At 42.0% G+C, this 19,599-nt stretch overlaps 2 protein-coding genes across 2 annotated transcripts; one reads left to right on the forward strand and one right to left on the reverse strand.

Moving 5' to 3' along the window:
- Positions 1-93: 93 nt before the first annotated feature.
- LOC306913259 (extracellular calcium-sensing receptor-like) lies at positions 94-5,833 on the reverse strand (the record flags this gene model as incomplete). The annotated part of the gene is made up of 9 exons (XM_079489850.1): positions 94-1,007; positions 1,093-1,216; positions 1,306-1,533; positions 1,982-2,257; positions 2,520-2,726; positions 3,572-3,841; positions 4,082-4,168; positions 5,219-5,513; positions 5,643-5,833. 9 exons carry the CDS (start codon positions 5,831-5,833, stop codon positions 94-96), a joined length of 2,592 nt encoding a protein of 863 aa, XP_079345976.1.
- Positions 5,834-12,107: 6,274 nt separating this feature from the next.
- LOC306913260 (extracellular calcium-sensing receptor-like) lies at positions 12,108-18,666 on the forward strand (the record flags this gene model as incomplete). The annotated part of the gene is made up of 10 exons (XM_079489851.1): positions 12,108-12,113; positions 13,511-13,641; positions 13,769-14,063; positions 14,393-14,479; positions 14,994-15,263; positions 15,781-15,987; positions 16,407-16,682; positions 17,215-17,442; positions 17,539-17,662; positions 17,753-18,666. The coding sequence occupies 10 exons, from the start codon at positions 12,108-12,110 to the stop codon at positions 18,664-18,666; spliced, it is 2,538 nt and encodes an 845-aa protein (XP_079345977.1).
- Positions 18,667-19,599: the final 933 nt, after the last annotated feature.

Below are 19,599 nucleotides of genomic sequence, written 5' to 3' on the forward strand. Positions count from 1 at the left end.
AGATATAACTTTAGATAGATAATAGATTACTGTTACTGGATTGCTTTTAGTTTAATCTGGTAGAAAAAGTGAAAATTCATTGAATTTGTGCTTCTACGTCTTGGTGTCACGTCGACCCATGATGGACTTCTTAGTGTTTCTCTCAGGTTTCAAAAGCATTATATAACACTTTGGTCCAAACAGTGACACCAAAATTCCAAAGCTAGATGCTAAAATAGCAAAAACCTCCACTACATCTGCATATTTGCCTGGAGAGCTGATATATGCTGGGATGAAGGCTATCCACACGGCACAGAAGATCAACATGCTGAAGGTGATTAACTTGGCTTCATTGAAGTTGTCTGGAAGATTCCTTGCCATGAATGCTAGGAGGAAGCTCAGGAGTGCAAGTAAACCAATATAACCTAATAACACTGCAAATCCAACTGTTGATCCCACATCACACTCATAGACTATCTTATCACTGTGGTATTGTGTGTTTTTATGAGGAGCTGGTGAGGCAGACACAAGCCAGGCTATGCAGATTGCTGCCTGGATGGAAGTAAGAGCCAGAACTGTTCCTCTCTGCTGCATAGCACCAAACCACTTCATAATGTCTGTAGCCCCAGGCTTGGAGGCCTTGAATACAGCTAAAACCACCATAGTCTTTACCAGGATACACGAGACACACAGCACAAAGCTGATTCCAAATGCTGCATGCCTCAGCTGACAAGTCCAGAGCCTGGGACGGCCAATGAACAGAAGTGAGCACAAAAAACAAAGTATGAGTGAAAACAAGAGAAGGAAGCTAAGTTCAGAGTTATTGGCGCGCACCATGGGTGTGCTTCGATGATAGATGAAGATTCCCAGTACAATGGCACAGATAAGTGTGCCCAGCAATGAGACGATTGTCAAGGAGATACCAAGAGCCTCATGGTAGGAGAGGAACTCCAGGCTCTTAGGAACACAGTGGTCACGCTGGGGACTGGGCCAGAAGTCCTCTGGACAACTGGTACACTCTGTAGAGTCTAACAAAGATGACAAGGTTAAAGGGACAGACAAGTACAGTATTGTCCTAAAGATACTGTACATTACTACATGGTGTAAACCAACCAGTCTCATTGCTGATCTCTCCCTCAGAACAAGCAATGCAGTCAAAGCAGCAGACAGGTTCCCCTTTCCTTCTGGCCACACGGGTTCCGGGGGAACAGCTCTCACTGCACACTGACCGAGGTGGCTACAGAGGAAATTAAGAAATATATATTTTTGTACAAACTGAATTACATTCACACTAGCTCAGCATTAGCTATAGAAAGCTGAAGTGACCTTTTTAGATTCAAAGTTCCAGAAGATTCTGTCTTCATCCAGGATGAGTTCTTCAACTGCAGAGACTAACTTCTTGACCACACCTACATTGTGAACTTTTGTGCTTCCGTTAGGGAGCCACACCCAGTTCATGACATCATAGATTGGTAAAGCATCACCATTCTCATCAAACGATACGTGATCACCAAATGGTGTAGAGAAGTTGATCCTTTCCAGGTAATATACAAGCTAGACATGGTGATGAGCAGAATTATTAAGATCAAGTGACTATAAAAGTGTGTTTTGAGAAGCTGCTCAAAATATTACTTGCACCATGTACATAGACAAGGGAAATAGATTTTGATGTACAATTTGTACTTGAAATTATTCAGACACCACTGCATATCAGGTTTATGGGTAATAATCACAACTGTCCACTGTGTGAAATAAACAACTAAAACTAACAATTTAATAACTACTACAGGCTCATAATTATTCCACCCCATCATGACAAGTGTCTTTAGTAATCTTTTGTGTACACCCTTTGGCCTTTTGCTGTTATGACCTGATCCACATTTTATATACAGTAGGCCTATACTCAGATTGGCCCAGACACCAGCCAAACCTAAATCATTATTAGTCTAAATTTTAAAAATTGAAACTAGAAACATATGTAACCTGTGAAATGACATTACACCTGCCATGGCTGTATTGTCCGCAAACCGGCACAGCTGTGCCCAATAAAAGGCCCTTTTCCTGGCACACAATGCAACATGTCATGGATGGCATGGGCCAGAGCATACACAGCCTTGTACACATTGTACTCTGGCCTGAGGTCAGATACATCCAAAAGTGCAGTTTCTGCTGTTGCTAGGTCCTCTTGTCCTGTACACACCCTTCCACCAGCATCCACCCACTCTGACGGAAGGGGGGGGAAATTACACTGAAAGGTGCGCTCCCAAAACCGCCTCATCTGAAGAAACACAGTGAAAACTTAAAGCATAATTCTCTAAAGCACAAAGCTTGTGAATGAACACAAAATTGCAACTTAACCCATTTAGGACTGAGGCCGATTCTAAAAAGGCCTCTAAAAATGTCATCAAATATTAATTAAACATGACAAAAATATGTACATAGCAACAACTAACCCAAAGGGGTTTCCCGTCCTGAAAGGTATAGTTACAAAAGGGGATCCCCGTACATAATGGGTTTAAAAAATGAAATGAAAGACTCACTATGGTATTGCCAAGGCTGTTTTCATGGTCATTGTCGGGATGGATTTTTAACAAGAAGTCCTTTAGACCTGGTATCTCTCCACGACGGATGGCAATGCCCAGGGTGCCTCCCAGGTACGGCATGAAGTCTAGAGTCAGGAGCTTAGGATATGTTGTCCAGGCCTCACTGGCCATCCATTGCAGACCTGTCACATTCTGCTTTACCACCTATACGGTATATAAATCAATGCTAGTGAACACCCTTCATGTCTGTGTGTTGATTCACAAAATATTGAACGAATTAAAATGAAAAGTGCTTCTGACAAAACCAGCTAACTCCATTGGACCCTCAAACTGTCTGTCTGTCTGTCTGTCTGTCTGTCTGTCTGTCTGTCTGTCTGTCTGTCTGTCTGTCTGTCTGTCTGTCTGTCTGTCTGTCTGTCCACCACCACCTCTCCCCCTCTCATGTAAGTATCTGACAATATACAGTATAAATTCACAGTACCAACTTTGATGAGGCAGTATTGCTTTGTTTTAAAAAATATAATGTTTTCTTAATTTATTGAAAGATTATATATAATATACATATTTAGGCTATATATATATATATAGCCTAAATATATATAGGCTATATATATATATATATATATATATATATATATTATTAGTGTGGTTGCCCAAAGAGCAACTAGATTATTGTTATTGTGACACTTTTTTTTCCATCCGGAGTAATCAAATAATCAAACTTCCGCTGTGATTGGCCGGGTTTTGCATACCGTTGTAGCAGCTAATAGGCTTCAGCTTAGAGTTGTTATTGGTGACTCCTGTAGGACTACACCGTACAATGCAATCAGTGGATTAGAATCAATAACCTTGTATGAAAAGGTATTAAATACACATGGCCCTTTTGTCCATAACAAAACGTGACATTGTAATTGGCTGACAATATTAGTGGGAAGGGCCTATGTAAGCGACTGCGGCAACCACACTTTGCAATTTTTCAAAATGTGCGACCTTTCTAGTTATTATTATTTTAATTTATTTAGAAAGTGGTTAAATTGCTTTCCCACAACCTCCTCCATGAGATGAACCATATTGCTCCCATGTTCAAATGCAATGACCACACGAGCTGTGGATGTCTTCATCACAGTGACAATCCTCTGAAGTTCAGCTGGGTCGTGGTCCCAGGGCAGAACCTCCACGTACGCCAGACAACCAAAACCAGACTGGGCCAGGTCAGACTGGAATGACTGGGCAGCATTTCGGCCATAGGCATCATTACTAAATAGCAGTCCTGCCCAGGTCCACCCAAACCGCTTTATAATTTGGAGCATAGCTTGGACCTGATGGATGAAGAATGGTGGGATAAGACCTGCTTAGTTTGATTATGCACATACTGTGTAAAATCAGTGAATCTCCTGCGTATAACCCGCATTAATTTTCTTTTGATGCTGACCCTAAACCTAACCCTTCAGCTCCAGCAGTATTATACACAAAGAAATGAGAGGCGATATGCAATAACAATAAAGGGAAGTGATGTGTACTACTTGATACCAACAGATGTTTTGTCTGTAGAAGTTCACCTGGAAGGCATCACTTGGGATTGTTCTAAAGAAAGATGGGAACTTATTCCGGTCACTCAGACAGGAGCACGTGGAATAGTAACTTACCTGAAAAATACACAAAAGATATATTCTGTAATATACCTATACGGTACTATAATTCTTTATTACACGGCTAATGTCATGTTTGCATGATTGGAATTATAACAGAAATTAAATAATTTACTTTATCAGTATTCCAATATTAGGGCCACATTAAGTGAAGATGGGGGCTGCATGTGGCCCCCGGGCCGCCAGTTGCCCATGTATGCCTTACATAATTTCCCCCTAACAAGCAGAGCACGTTAGTGGAACAGAGCAGGGTGAAACGCTACACTCACTTTCCCTGCTCAATCCCACGCTAAAATGCTCAACATCGCTCACCACCACTCAGCTTGATTTCCCTCCGCTCGGTTCACATTTTCAATCACAAAAAAGAAAAAAGGGAAAAAGAAGGGACTGCATTGTGTGCTGCGAACACACAGAGGCAGCTTTAGCCATCAGGAGGCCTGGTTCAGAAACACAATGCCGTCTTTTGACCAACACGTATACGAACCCTTCAGCACTCACAACAAAACACACTATAGCCTCGCGTAGCCAGCCTTCATCTGCCTTTGCAATGCATATTGCCACGCAGTGATATCACCATCGCTACACAAGGCTAAAAACACACACCATGCAAGGTTTGTTAAAACTTGCATGGTGTGTTGTTAACCCCTAATCAATCACTAGGTTATACTTTGTTACGAAAAAACACAAACATTATCCTTAAGACAACGCAATAACATAATAATAATAATATATACGATTTATATAGCACTTCAAGGTATCCAAAGTCGCTTTACAGAACAGAAATAAAAACAAATTTATTAGAAAACTAGTTAAAAGGTTAAAAGGTTACATTGTATAACAATATACAATGTGGCAATCTACTGCCCCCCATGCTCCATTCAAAGTCTGCCAGCTCCACTTACATGCTCTGTAACAAGTAAATATTGTTTTCTTTATCAGGCTGCAGAAAGACTACACAGTTTATCATTATATTAGATTTGTAAATAAACTAAAATAGCCAAAAATAATAGCCAATTAAAATGGTGATGGTGAAAGAAGAAAACTTACCAAGGACACTCTGTACAAACCTAATACACTAGAGATGGCAATTGAATGTGTTGAGGCAGAGTCACCCACTATTCCAAGCACTGGGGGGGAGCCAACACAGCTCTCATTCATCTGAAATTGTTCTTCTCTCCCACTGACCAATGACAAAGCTGAACGGAATGCTACTCCAAGTGTGAGACAGTTATCATAGAGACTGTATCCCAGAGTCACGTTGGGTAGCAGGCTGGGGTTTCTGTTGATCTCAGTAATGGCAAAAGCCATGGTCTGGGCCATTCTGAACCCGGGAATGTCAAATCTAACAGACAAAGTTCCACAGTAACCTTGACAATTTATCTTTGTAGAACTACATCCAATAATCCTATGATGCTATAGGCCTATATTAAAACAATATTATCTTGCTTGCTTTTTTATGTGTGATACTCACCCATAGCAAATGAGATCCTGTTGCTTGGAGGTGAAAGACAGCTCAGGGAAGGCAGAGGAGAAATGGATTTCAAACAAGCCACCCAGAATAAAGTCCCCAGCCTTGTAAATTCTGTTGAATTTAAACTGTGCCTGTAACTCACAAGAAGAGGAAGGTGAGGAAGACAAAGGAGAGAATGAAGAGAACAACATCAAGCACAAGTACACATATGGAATCAGTTGTATAACTACAGAAGCGTTCATGACTGCACCTCCTCTGTTTAACCCATTTTCCAAACACTTTGTCCCGTTGCTAATTTTTATACACAGTGTTAGGCCATCCCCTGAGCCAACGTAGGCCATAACATAATCGATCACACCTTCAACACACATCAACACCCTAGCAAGGCAGAGGCCGAAGAAGAGGCAGGGCTTATCATACGTCAACAATGCTTTCATATCAAAGTCCTGTTATGTCAAATCAAATCAAATCAGATCAAATTAATTTATATATCACATTTAAAAACAACTCTCATTGTACCAAAGTGCTTCAACATATCAAAAAGAGCAATACAGTACAGTACAATACAATACAGTAAAATACAATGCAGAAATATAATATAAGACAGTCAATGAAACAACAGGCAATTAAAGCAAAATAATATAAAATATAAAATTGCAGGCTCATGAGGGGGATTCAAAGGCTTGTGAATATAAAAAGGTTTTAAGTTGTGATTTAAAAGACTCAACGGAGACTCAACGGAGTGGCTGTCGCAGCCCTAGGGGCTGCGACAGCCACGGTCGACCCTGAGCCTCTTTTTTGGTGGTGGAATGTGTAAGAGACCGCATTCTTCTGACCTGATAGGTCCTGATGGAGGGGGGATAGGATAGGAGGTCAGTGATGTAGGAGGGTGCCAGCCCGTTTAGGGCTTTGTAGACAAAAATGAGGGTTTTGATGAAGCAATAAGCCACAAGAGGTCACAAGAGGCTCTCTCTTACCGGGTATTTTATAATGGCTGAGAGGCGTAGTGAGACTTACTACTTTGTTGCTATTGTGTTATCCTCTGTGTTATCCTCTTGTCTCCTAGTTATTTTTGAGGCCCCTCAAAAATAACTAGAGGAAGATTGACTGATTGAAATTTGAGTTTTTGTGTAAACACAAGCATTGTGTAAACACAAACAATGTTGGTGCGTTTGACGTTGTTTAATACAATCAGATAGGACTTTTCTGTTTGGATGTATGGGCTGTCAATGGCAAATTTCACCTAGTTACCACCTTGCTGACAAAAAGATATAGCTCTGTAAAGGCCGGCCAATAGGAAGACAGAGTGCGTGCATGTGTGTGCATGTGCGTGCATGTGCGTTCGTGTGCGCGCGCATGTGAGAGGTGGTCAACTTGACCTTGAATCATTAACAAAGTATCATTTTCACCTGTCCTACTCAAACTGCAAATGCAACCACTATTGAAAGTTAAAAGCACACTGACTATGTGTCTCAATGAGAGAACGTATGTCCGAACAAATTGCTCTCTCGCAAAAAGTAAAAGTCGAATGCGATTTTTGTTTTCGCTGTGAGTGACCCGAGACATATAAGTACGCCTTGTGCTATCGTGGTATTGGTACGAAACAAAACGTGGTTATAAGAGCGAGTTAAGAATTGTGTTTGTGATGAAAAAATCACGGAATCATCATTCCATTTAACATGGACTTTGATAGCAGAGTTTTATGGTACACCTGTCGCTTTTAGGGCTGTAGTTCACGTACTGTATGTATTTGTGCTTTAATAGTGACATTGGGTGAAAGAGGACGAGTGTGGCTACAAAAGTACCGAAACCCATGCGTGTAAAGTGAATATTTTGGCCGTGAGGACGATTTGTTCGGAGAATTTCAGTATAGTCTTCACAGTGGCTCCTCACTCTGACCTGGCCTCTCTCCAGGCATGCGACATTGTAAACCGAGATTATTGCTCAGACCACACACACTTTGAACTGCGATAGTGGACAAAGACGTATTCAAATTCCGTCTGAACCACGACAAAGTCGATGGCGTCGTGTGCTGTTTGACGTGTTTCTACGTAACGGTATGCCAGAGTAATGTGGCTCCAAAGTAACGTGTCGTTTTCAGTTTTTCCCCGCGTTTCCCCATTGACTTTGAATGGGGCATTTTTCGGGTTGTTTATTTCATTGCCTCGTTGAGTTTCAAGTGTGTCCATTCTCCGATGTTATCTTCCCATCTTTTCTTTTGTCTCCCTCTTCTCCTGCCACCTCGTATGGTGCCTTGCAGGATGGTCTTTGCAAGGCCTGAGGATCTGGTGATGTGTCCGTACCACCTCAGTTTACGCTTTATGACAGTGGTCAGAAGGTCATCATGTGGGCCGATGGCTTGGCTGATCTTTTGCCGTACTTCCTCGTTTGTGACATGTTGGGTGTAGGAGATACCCATGAGTCTTCTTTAGCATCTCATTTCCATACTCTGTATTCTCTTCTGTAGCTCAGCTGTAAGAGTCCAAGTTTCACAAGCATAGAGAAGGATTGACATGACAAGTGAACGCAGTAGTCTCACCTTTGATGTCAGACTGATGTTTTTGTCTTTCCATATGGGCTTGGTATGGGTAAAGCAGTAGTTGTCATCATGTGGTGTGTCTTGGGCAATTAAACCTGGCGGCGCCCATCCCTCTCCAAGTTGGATGCAGTTTAAGGTCATACCCAGGACTAGGTCTGACATCCATGTACAAATCAAATCAAATCAAATCAAATCAAATCAAATCAAATCAAATCAAATCAAATCAAATCAAATCAAATCAAATCAAACTAGATAAAGTGCCCTTCTGGGCACAGGTCTCCACCAGGAGTGTGTGTGTGATGTTTGGCAAAATGTTTAGGAGCAATATAAACGTGTGTGTGTGTGTGTGTGTGTGTGTGTGTGTGTGTGTGTGTGTGTGTGTGTGTGTGTGTGTGTGTGTGTGTGTGTGTGTGTGTGTGTGTGTGTGTGTGTGTGTGTGTGTCGCTGCTTGGCCTGTTGTAGCGCCACCATGAGGCTGATTTGAAAACTGTCAAGTGGCATTTCTTCCAAAGCCTAGGGGGAATATGCATGCACAGTTTCACCACAATCGGACACTGCGTTGAGTAGTTGTGGCGATTTGTACAAAACGAGTACAAAGCGGGCTACTCCTGAAAAGTTTAGAAGCCAATCGTAGCCAATGAGGGTGGATTATGAGAAATCAAACAAACCCGTCTTGATCACATGACTATGAAGAGCATGTGTACCGATTTGCGTGACATTTGGATAAAATCTGAAGGAGTAATATTAGAAAATGTGTTTTACATATGTCGGCCTCCTGGTGGCGCTATAAAGAGCAGATGTGAAAAATTCAAAGGTTTTTCCTTGGCCTCTAGGGAGTTGGCATACAAAGTTATCCACAGATCCGTGCAGTTAGAGGTAAAAACACTTTTCGGCCAGTTATAGCGCCACCATGAGGCTGAGTTGAAAATGTTCATTTGGCATTTCTTCCTCGGCCTAGTGGGAATGTGCGTGCACAATTTCACGGAAATAACACGATGTGTTCATGATTTGCAGCATTTTGTTTGAAACTGAGCACTCCTGCGAACTTTGGAAGCCAATCTTAGCCAATCAGGATGGAGTCTGAGAAATCTGAAAGACCCGTTTCGTTGAATGGCTCTAGAGAGACTGTGTACCAATTTACGTGATGTTTGGACAAAATCTGTAGGTGTACTGTCCAAAAACTTGTTTTGCACAAAGTGGCCTCCTGGTGGGGCTATAACAGGCCGTTCTGGAATTTTTGGGGCAGAGGTTCATCGTTGGCATCCAGGGAGTGTGAGTGCAAAAGAGGGTGGGGTACGAACTACGAAGGAGGAGTCAGGGAGGAGAGACAGGAGGAGAAAGGAGAGGAGGAGGTGAATATGGTATAGGTGGGAAAGTAATCAATTGTTTTACTTAAGTAAAAGTATCAATACTGCAATGTAGATCTCAGCTCTTCAAGTACAGTAGGTCGATGTCCAGTCTCCTGCAGGCCCAATGTCGTATTTTATTTTATGGTATTTTATTTTGTGTTGTAAAAAGTTTCCATAAAGTCCATATGGCTGGGCTTCTTCGGAAGCATGACACTTAAATAAAGAATCAATCAATCAATCAATCAATCAATCAATCAATCAATCATGTAGAACTACTCCATTACAAGTACATGTCCTGAATTCAAAATGTACGTGAGTAAAAGTACAAGAGTATTGGCATCACAATGTACTTACATTAAAATACCAAAAGTAAAAGTACTCATTGTGCAGATTTTTTTCAAAGGTATACAAATATTTGGCTATTTTCAAATGGCAAAAATGTATATAGGGCTGAAGTGGTTACTGATGTTTTGTAATAATATTCCAAATCTACAAAGTAACTCGTAACAAAAGTTTTCTTTTTGAAAATGTATTGAAATTATAATAATTTAAAAACAAAATATAGGAAAGACAAAATTGAGGGACCCATAAAAATGTGTCCATAAATGGGTCCCGACCCACGGAAACAGTGAGTGTCTTATGAGGCCCATGATGCAACACACCTGAAAGACACGTTCCAGTGGGAACTGGGATGGAAGAGTGGTAGGATTATGGGGCTGTTGTTACAGTAGCTATAGTTAAAGTGGAGGAGGCGTGAGGGAAATAAGGTCCAAGCCTAAGGCATCTTCAACTCACTAGAGGTGTTCCTGTAGTGAGCTCTAATCCCACCTGACAGTCCCTTTAGCTGACTGATGTCATCTTACAAGCAGTTCCACAAACATGTTGTTTTATTATTATAAAATTAATAATTAAATAATAATAATTAAATTAATTATAAATGTTATTTTGAATCAACCCATGCCTAAGAGACACATCGACAGGCTGTTTCAAAGACACAAGGGCGTAACATTCCAATAACATAATTGTCTCTGCCAGGCCGAAGGCACGTTTGGCACCCTGTCTGTCCGTCCGTCTGTCCGCATGTCCTTTTGTCCGATGTGTCCATCTGTGGACAGCTAAGGACACAGTTGGTTTGATCGCAGCAAAACTGTGCACACACACACTGACACCAGAGCAGAACCTTTTCTCTAAATCATTCACATGGGTCTGGGGTCACCAGGAGGCTAAATTTGCAAAATACATGTTTTGACAGTATAGCCTACTACAGATTTTCTCCAAACATCACGCAACTCTGTACACAGTATCTCTAGTCTATAGCCTAATTAAACGAAACAGGTCTTTCAGATGTGTCATATTCGGATTCCATCCTGAAAATCCACATCTAAAGTTTGCAGGAGTGGCCTGTTTTGAACAAAATGCAGCAAATCATGAATTATTTATGCCTCATTCATTATTTATTTTTATGAAATTATTAAAAGTGTAGGTTAGGTTCACACTTTTCCCCTTCAAAATGATGTGAAATTATTCATTGTTAATTCACAGTGAATAGCCTCTCCGTTAATCAGTAAACACACAGTAGCCTAATGTACCGTAAACACAGTTATGTCATTTAGTAGTAACTAGTCCTTACCCGTTCAAATGACACCAAATTATGTACAGTGTGGGTACAGTGAATAGATCCTATTATTGATGTATGTATTTTGAGGTGTAATCAGTCTCCCACTTGCCCGTGGGGTGCATACGACTTCTGGGTATATAGCATTTAAAGAAACAATTATCGAAATTCAGTCAATTTAAAACAATCATGTACGTTTCAGTTAATATTGTTGATTCAATCATATTCAATGATAGTATCATTTGTGTGGCCCTTCGGGCACCGTTCTGCAGGTGCAACTCAAGTCGGGAGCCATGCAAATCAAGAATACATACCCACCCGTTGTGCAATACTCATTTACCTGATGTAGTCGAACATCAGGTTTGACCTTTAAGGCTTTCACACCGCCACTAATATTGACGAATCGGTACAATCATGACACAAAGCTCTTTTTCACGAAACCTGGGATTCACTAGTTGGAGAAAACACACCATTGGGGAGGTTTAGGGATTTATTGACAGTAAGGAAATGGAGGGATGAATGAAGGAGTTCGGGTGTGTAGGTTCCAGGGGGGGGTCGCCGACCCTGGAGTCTTTGGGGAGGAGGTCGTATGGCGCTCATCGTATGGCGTTCGTCGTAAGGCGTTCGTCTTACGGTGCACATGGACGATAACCCCCAGCAGGAACCTGAGGAGGAGAGAGAGTTTTGTTTTAATCATTTGTTCCACTTTGGAGAAGTGAATGCAGTATTCCTAGTGCCGATAAGCTCCTTTGAGGGGAGCTGGGGAAGGAGCTACTATGGAGGTGAAGGGGGTGGGGGTGGGATGCGAGAAGCCTGATGCTGGCTCGACAAATCTGCCCATTCTCAGCCTTGCTTGTCTTTAGTGGAACGTAATAAACCAGGCTGTACAGACCAGGATTTAACAAGCCTGGTTTTGTTTTAAATTCTGGATTTGTTCATCCAGGTTTCATGAAATAGGCCCCATGCAGGTCAGTTTGGTCAGGCAGTCAGGGAAGCCCACCGTCCTCCGCAGACCCGGGGAACCATTTCTCATATCAAATTGCTATTCGTAAGCGTAGATCACTATAATACCACCTATTCTACCACCTACTGTAGGGGCAAAAAGAGTGAAATCACCTGGAATGTATCCTCAGTGATTTTTCCCAAGGTCAACGGGGGTTTCGGATCTCATATCATCATACCCCTCACTCAAGTGACCCAGCCGGGGTGATCAAGTCCTGACTTACGTCCCAGTAGCTACCCTCGATCAGTCCCATTAGGGCAAGATCAGGGCCACACAATCCGTTGGAACTACTCCGGAACTACTCTGCCAGGACTGGGACCTGTGCGTTGCACCAGACTCCCAGCACCAGACACTTCATTCAGGAGTGGTGGATTCTTGAGCCGCAATGGTTCCGCAGGCTCCACCTGAGAAACGGTGGTGCTGCAGGCTCCGCTTGCGGCTTGAGTGGCCCTCCTAAAGGCCTCACCGAGGGTTAAATCACCCGTTTCGACTGGTATCAATGGACAAGACCACAGTTATCAGTTAGGATCAGCACAACTTTTTCGGACGAGTATGGGCATGCCTGCCGACTGAGAAAAAAAACCCGACAGGATTAAGGTTGGCGAACATGCGTCAATATTAGGACCGCGCTGTGACATGCTTGCGGTTAAGTTTAGGGGAGGGTATGAGGAGGCTTGTCGTTTTTAGTAGGCAGTAGACCAAAACGACAGGATTAAGGTTGGCGAACATGCGTTAATATTAGGACCGCGCTGCGACATGCTTGCGGTTAAGTTTAGGGGAGGGTATGAGGAGGCTTGTCATTTTCAGTAGGCTCAGTAGACCTGAATAGACCGATAAGACCAGTTAACGTGTCATCAACGCCAATCGCAGCCAGTAGGCTCCAGACGAGCCGATCGGCTAGATAAGATCGGCTTAATAAGTAACCTACTGGGAATTATCGGTTGATTTCTGGTCGAATCGGCTAGTTAAATACATAATGCATTTTATGAGTGATGGGTGAATTACCAACGTAGCCCTGGGGAGATAGTGTCACTGAGACATTCCAGGACATAATATTTTGATGTGAAAAGATTTCTAATTATGTTAAGCCCTCTACTTCTGCCTTATCTGCCCATATATAGTGACATAAGTTTTGCACAGGGGATGGCCTATAGCACTGACGTATAGTTCCATACGTTGGTACATGTGCATAAAATGTATCAACTGCACAAAGGATTTGGAGAAGGAGGGGTTAGACAGAGGAGAAAAGTCATGAGGGCTTCTCTAGACATACACCTGCTTTCATATGTGTACTTGTACTTGATATTGTTCACTTCATTCTCTCCTTTGTCTTCCTCACCTGCCTCTTCGTGTGAGTTACAGGCACAGTTAAATCTCAACAGATTTTACAAGGCTGGCGACATCATTCTGGGTGGCTTGTTTACAATCCATTTCTCCTCTGCCTTCCCTGAGCTGTCTTTCACCTCCAAGCAACAGGACCCCAGTTGCTATGGGTGAGTGTCACACATATACCATAGCAAGAAAGAGAAAAGGGGGAACTTGTTTTGATATATGATTGTTTGGTGTTGAATATTTCAACACATATACACATTCAAGGCTACAGTGAGCATTGTGTGTTAGCTTTCACATTCTAGGGTTCAGAATGGCCCAGACCATGGCTTTTGCCATTACTGAGATCAACAGAAACCCCAGCCTGCTACCCAACGTGACTCTGGGATACAGTCTCTATGATAACTGTTTCACGCTCAGTATCGGGTTCCATGCAGCGTTGTCATTGATCGGCGGGAGAGAGAAGCAGTTCCAATTTGATGAGAGATGTGGCGGCTCCCCTCCAGTGCTCGGAATTGTGGGTGAATCTTCCTCAACACGTACTATTGCCATCTCAAGTGTATTAAGTTTGTACAGAGTTCCCTTGGTAAGTTTCCCCACGTGAACCCCCTTTAACCACATGCACCAATATGATTATAGAGTATGCATAGTGTTGGTTATTATTATTATTTTTTTACAAATCTATGACAATGTGTACAGTATTCGGATTCTCTGCCCAGACCTGAGAGAAAGAATCCTAACAGCCCTGAGTTTGGCGCGTCTCATGGTCACATTCAGTAAAATGTATCTTTATATAATCGAGGTGGGCAACAATCTATTTGGAGTAATGGTAAATGTGTTTTAACATTGTAACCTTAAGGGACATTTACCACACGACAATGTTGTATCGCAGAACACTCTGTGTGTATTTTTCAGGTGAGTTACTATGCTACCTGCTCCTGTCTGAGTGACCGCAATAAGTTCCCATCTTTCTTTAGAACGATCCCAAGTGACGCTTTCCAGGTGAACTTCTACAGACAAAACATGTATTGATTTCAAGTAGTATTACATAGTAGTAGTATACATGCTGCACACACTTGACAAAACCTATCACTTCTCTTATGTGTGTGTGTGTGTGTGTGTGTGTGTGTGTGTGTGTGTGTGTGTGTGTGTGTGCGTGCGTGCGTGCGTGCGTGCGTGCGTGTGTGTGTGTGTGCTGTCGGTACACAGAGGAGTCGCCCAAAAAAGGAGAAAAAAACAAAAGTGGAATGAAATATTTATATTACTAAGTAATATAGTATAGTAGTTCTTCTGACCAAGCAATTCATTGAAATAGGCTCTCCGGCCGTGCTGAAATTGGCATGACAGCAGCACACCTAGCCGTTAATAGAAGATTTGAGAACGGATTCATCACATTAGAAATGTATTATGGTGGAGCCAAATATTTTCTGAGGTGGTAATTCGGTATAAAAAGGCTGAGAACCACTTACAGTATCTAACCTAAGCACTGAACAGCGTTCCTCCATTCTTTATCCAGGTGCGAGCTATGCTCCAGATTATGAGGCGGTATGGATGGACCTGGGCCGGACTGCTGTTTACTGACAATGACTATGGACGCAATGCTGCCCTGTCATTCCGGTCTGAGCTGGCTCAGTCTGGTTTGGGTTGTGTGGCATATTTTGAGGCCCTGCCTTGGGAAAACGAACGAGCCGAACACGAGAGAATCGTCACTGTGATGAAGAAATCCACAGCTCGCGTGGTCATTGCATTTGCACACGAGGGCCATGTGGTTAATCTCATGGAAGAGGTTTGTGTTGTTGTGTCTCAATTTATGGGGATTCAAAATGGTAAGGAATCTGAAATGAGTAATATTGAAGTCCTTCATCCTTTATATGAACATACACTGCTTTTTCTTTCTTGCAGTGCAATTTAATCACTTTCTTAGGTTCATCAATTTAAATGCTCAGAATTGTTATGCCTACTTTTACCTTTGAAGGAATACTTTCATTGAAAGAAATTATTTCAAAGGCAAAAATACACTGTTTTGTTTCTTTATTGCAGTGCAATTTATTCACTTTCTTAGGTTCATCAAATAAAAAGCTTTTTAATGCCTTCTTTTACCTTTGAAAGAATACTTTCATTGAAAGAAATACATAATCAGAGGCAATGAATACTTATCTGCACAATGAGCAAACAAATCACATCATCTACGTGTCTCACTCACTCACTGGCTATAACAACCAATTCTATTTCATAGTTCATAGAACACATGATGTGCTCATTTGCCTTTAGATGGACTAATGTTTTGTTGAAATTAATTACAGGTTATGAGGCAGAATGTGACAGGTCTGCAATGGATGGCCAGCGAGGCCTGGTCGACATACACTGGACTCCACACCCCTAAATTCATGCCGTACCTGGGAGGCACCCTGGGCATTGCCATGCGCCGTGGAGAGATACCAGGTCTAAAGGACTTCTTGTTAAAAATACATCCTGACACTGACCCTGACAACAGCCATGAAAATAACATAGTGAGTCTTTTGTTTCATTTAGTATAAAGGAGTAGTTCACCAATTTCACCATCACAGGTTTTTTTTGATTGAACATCCCTGCACAGTGAATGAAGAGTCAAAAGATTAATATAAAAATGATCCGCGTATAAACTCTGACAAAATAACACTGAGATCCAAAACCTCTATTTTCTAAAATATAACCGTAGGAGCAGAAAATAATGTGTGTGTGTATGTGTGTGTGTGTGTGTGTGTGTGCGTGCGTGCGTGCGTGACTGTTCAGAGCTAATCTTCGCAAACCGCTGGCATAATCAACACACAATTTCATGAGCACACTGCGACTATGCGACTACACAAATTGTTTTCACATGCTCTATAATGATTTTCAAATATTCACAAGGTATTATATTGATGGTTAAGTCTGCATTGGGTTTCTTCAGGTGAGGCGGTTTTGGGAGCACACATTTCGATGTAAATTTGCTCCACTTCCGTCGGAGTGGGTGGATGCTGGCGGAAGGGTTTGTACTGGACTAGAGGACCTTGGAACAGCAGAAACTGCACTTTTGGATGTATCTGACCTCAGGGGAGAGTATACTGTGTACAAGGCTGTGTATGCTCTGGCCCATGCCCTCCACGACATGTTGCAATGTGTGCCAGGAAGAGGGCCTTTCATTGGGCATGGCTGTGCCAGTTTGCAGACAGTACAGCCATGGCAGGTGTAATACTAATTCACAGTTTACCTGTTAACGTTTCTAGTTGGATTACATTTTTGAATAATAATGAAAAAAATGTTTATGTCTCATTTCTTCTAATGGCCAGACACTATAATACACCACTTATAATACAGCCAGAAAGTGAATTCCCCTGCCATCCAACCTACACAAACAACACTGGTCCCAATTTGAGTCAGTGAGCCAAAATACAGGAGCAGTCCATTCATCATTCATAGACTTAGAACGAGACATGTGTCAGTCAGTAAAGTTTCCCCCATCCGCATTGTTCTGGTGTGACATACATTTTCAAAAGATCCCTTCTTCATGAATCTTAAAAAAAGAACAAATATTATGGGATGTGCCATGTGCGTCTATAGTGACAGAAGGGCAGGAGAAAATACAGTTCCTGTTTATATTATGTTGTAAATACTAAAGGGTGTAGTTAATACAATAACAGTTCTGTCAATGCAACTTGTATGTATATTGTTTCATAAAGTCTCTTGCTTTTCATAATTCTGCTCACCACAATTTCTAGCTTGTGTATTACCTGGAAAAGATCAACTTCACTACACCATTTGGTGATCATGTATCATTTGATGAGAATGGTGATGCTTTACCAATCTATGATGTCATGAACTGGGTGTGGCTCCCTGATGGAGGCACAAAGATTCTCAATGTAGGTGTTGTCAAGAAGTCAGCCTCCATCGGCGAAGAACTAATCCTAGATGAAAACAGAATCTTCTGGAACTTTGAATCTAAAAAGGTCACTACAGCTTTCTAAAATAGCTACTGTAATGTCGAGCTCATGATGCGAATGCAATTTAGTTTGGAGTAAAATGTATCATTGTTTCCTCTATAGCCACCTCGGTCAGTGTGCAGTGAGAGCTGCTCCCCTGGAACCCGTGTGGCCAGAAGGAAAGGGGAACCTGTCTGCTGCTTTGACTGCATTGCTTGTTCTGAGGGAGAGATCAGCAATGAGACTGGTTGGTTTACACCATGTAGAAATGTACAGTAGGATATCTTTAGGACAATACTGTAATTGGCTCTATACCATTAACCTTGCTGTCTTATAGACTCTACAGAGTGCACCAGTTGTCCAGAGGACTTCTGGTCCAGTCTCCAGCGTGACCACTGTGTCCCTAAGAGCCTGGAGTTCCTCTCCTACCATGAGGCTCTTGGTATCTCCTTGACAACCATCTCATTGCTGGGCACATTTATCTCTGCCATTGTCCTGGGAATCTTCATCTATCATCGCAGCACACCCATGGTGCGTGCCAACAACTCAGAACTCAGCTTCCTTCTTTTGCTGTCACTCAAACTATGTTTCTTGTGTTCACTTCTGTTCATTGGCCGTCCCAGGATCTGGACTTGTCAGCTGAGGCATGCAGCATTTGGGATCAGCTTTGTGCTGTGTGTCTCGTGTATCTTGGTAAAGACTATGGTGGTTTTAGCTGTATTCAAGGCCTCCAAGCCTGGGGCTACAGACATTATGAAGTGGTTTGGTGCTATGCAGCAGAGAGGAACAGTTCTGGCTCTTACTTCCATCCAGGCAGCAATCTGCATAGCCTGGCTTGTGTCTGCCTCACCAGCTCCTCATAAAAACACACACTATCACAGTGATAAGATAGTCTATGAGTGTGATGTGGGATCAACAGTTGGATTTGCAGTGTTATTAGGTTATATTGGTTTACTTGCACTCCTGAGCTTCCTCCTAGCATTCATGGCAAGGAATCTTCCAGACAACTTCAATGAAGCCAAGTTAATCACCTTCAGCATGTTGATCTTCTGTGCCGTGTGGATAGCCTTTATCCCAGCATATATCAGCTCTCCAGGCAAATATGCAGATGTAGTGGAGGTTTTTGCTATTTTAGCATCTAGTTTTGGCCTGTTGGTGGCACTGTTTGGACCAAAGTGTTATATAATCCTTTTGAAACCTGAGAAAAACACTAAGAAGTCCATCATGGGTCGACGTGACACCAATACGTAGAAGCACAAATTCAATGAATTTTCACTTTTTTCTACCAGATTAAACTAAAAGCAATCCAGTAACATCTATTATCTATCTAAAGTTATATCTATCTCAAAGGCTATACGTTTGGTGATGTTAGACCTATGTATACTATATACCTTAGAAATATTACCTGTTGGTCAAAGTATTATAGGTATGTAAGAGGCAAATTATATAGGTTTCAAATCAGCGAACGCACACTAACATTATTTACGAAAGCATGGTTTCAATTAGTGAAAGCCCCTTTCCCTTTTTGACATTTCATTCATGGTCAAAATGCCTGAAAATGCCCCACTGTTACGACCCTTATTTTTTTTTTTTAAGATATATTTTTGGGATAGCCTTTATTGGATAGTGTACAGTATGGTGATAGGAAATGGGGAGAGAGATGGTGGGGAGACACGCGGCAAAGGTCGTCGAGATCGGGAGTCGAACCCGTGGCACACCTTCAGGCTGGCTTAGCAGCCTATAGGTGCCCGGACCGCTACACTAGCCGCCCGGGCCACGACCCTTATTTCTAGGGGTGTAAAGGTCGCAACATAAACAAACAGGACAAAGGACTTAAAAAACTGTATATCCATTTATTTACACAAAAAAGCAAATAAAAAGGTTACAAAAATATATGAATTGAAGATGCCTAACCTATAGCAGCAAACAACTAAATAAGGATGCTCAGTCAAAACAGAATCATCAAAAATGTGTCTCTAAAGGCTTGGTTTCGGTGGGAGGACAGAGGAAATGAGTCTCTGCTGCTGTTAAACAAAAGTGTTTTAAATTAAATAACCCTTAAGACTAATGTTTGCTGATGATTGCTGTACATTCCGAAAGACTGAGCAGGCCATTTCTAGACATACTGTCTGAACTTTATGATTTTTGAACTAATGAACTTGCTGTTTTAAGTCAGTTAAATTT

Source organism: Electrona antarctica (genome assembly GCF_951216825.1).
Source record: "Electrona antarctica genome assembly, chromosome: 20".
Lineage (NCBI taxonomy): Eukaryota > Metazoa > Chordata > Actinopteri > Myctophiformes > Myctophidae > Electrona > Electrona antarctica.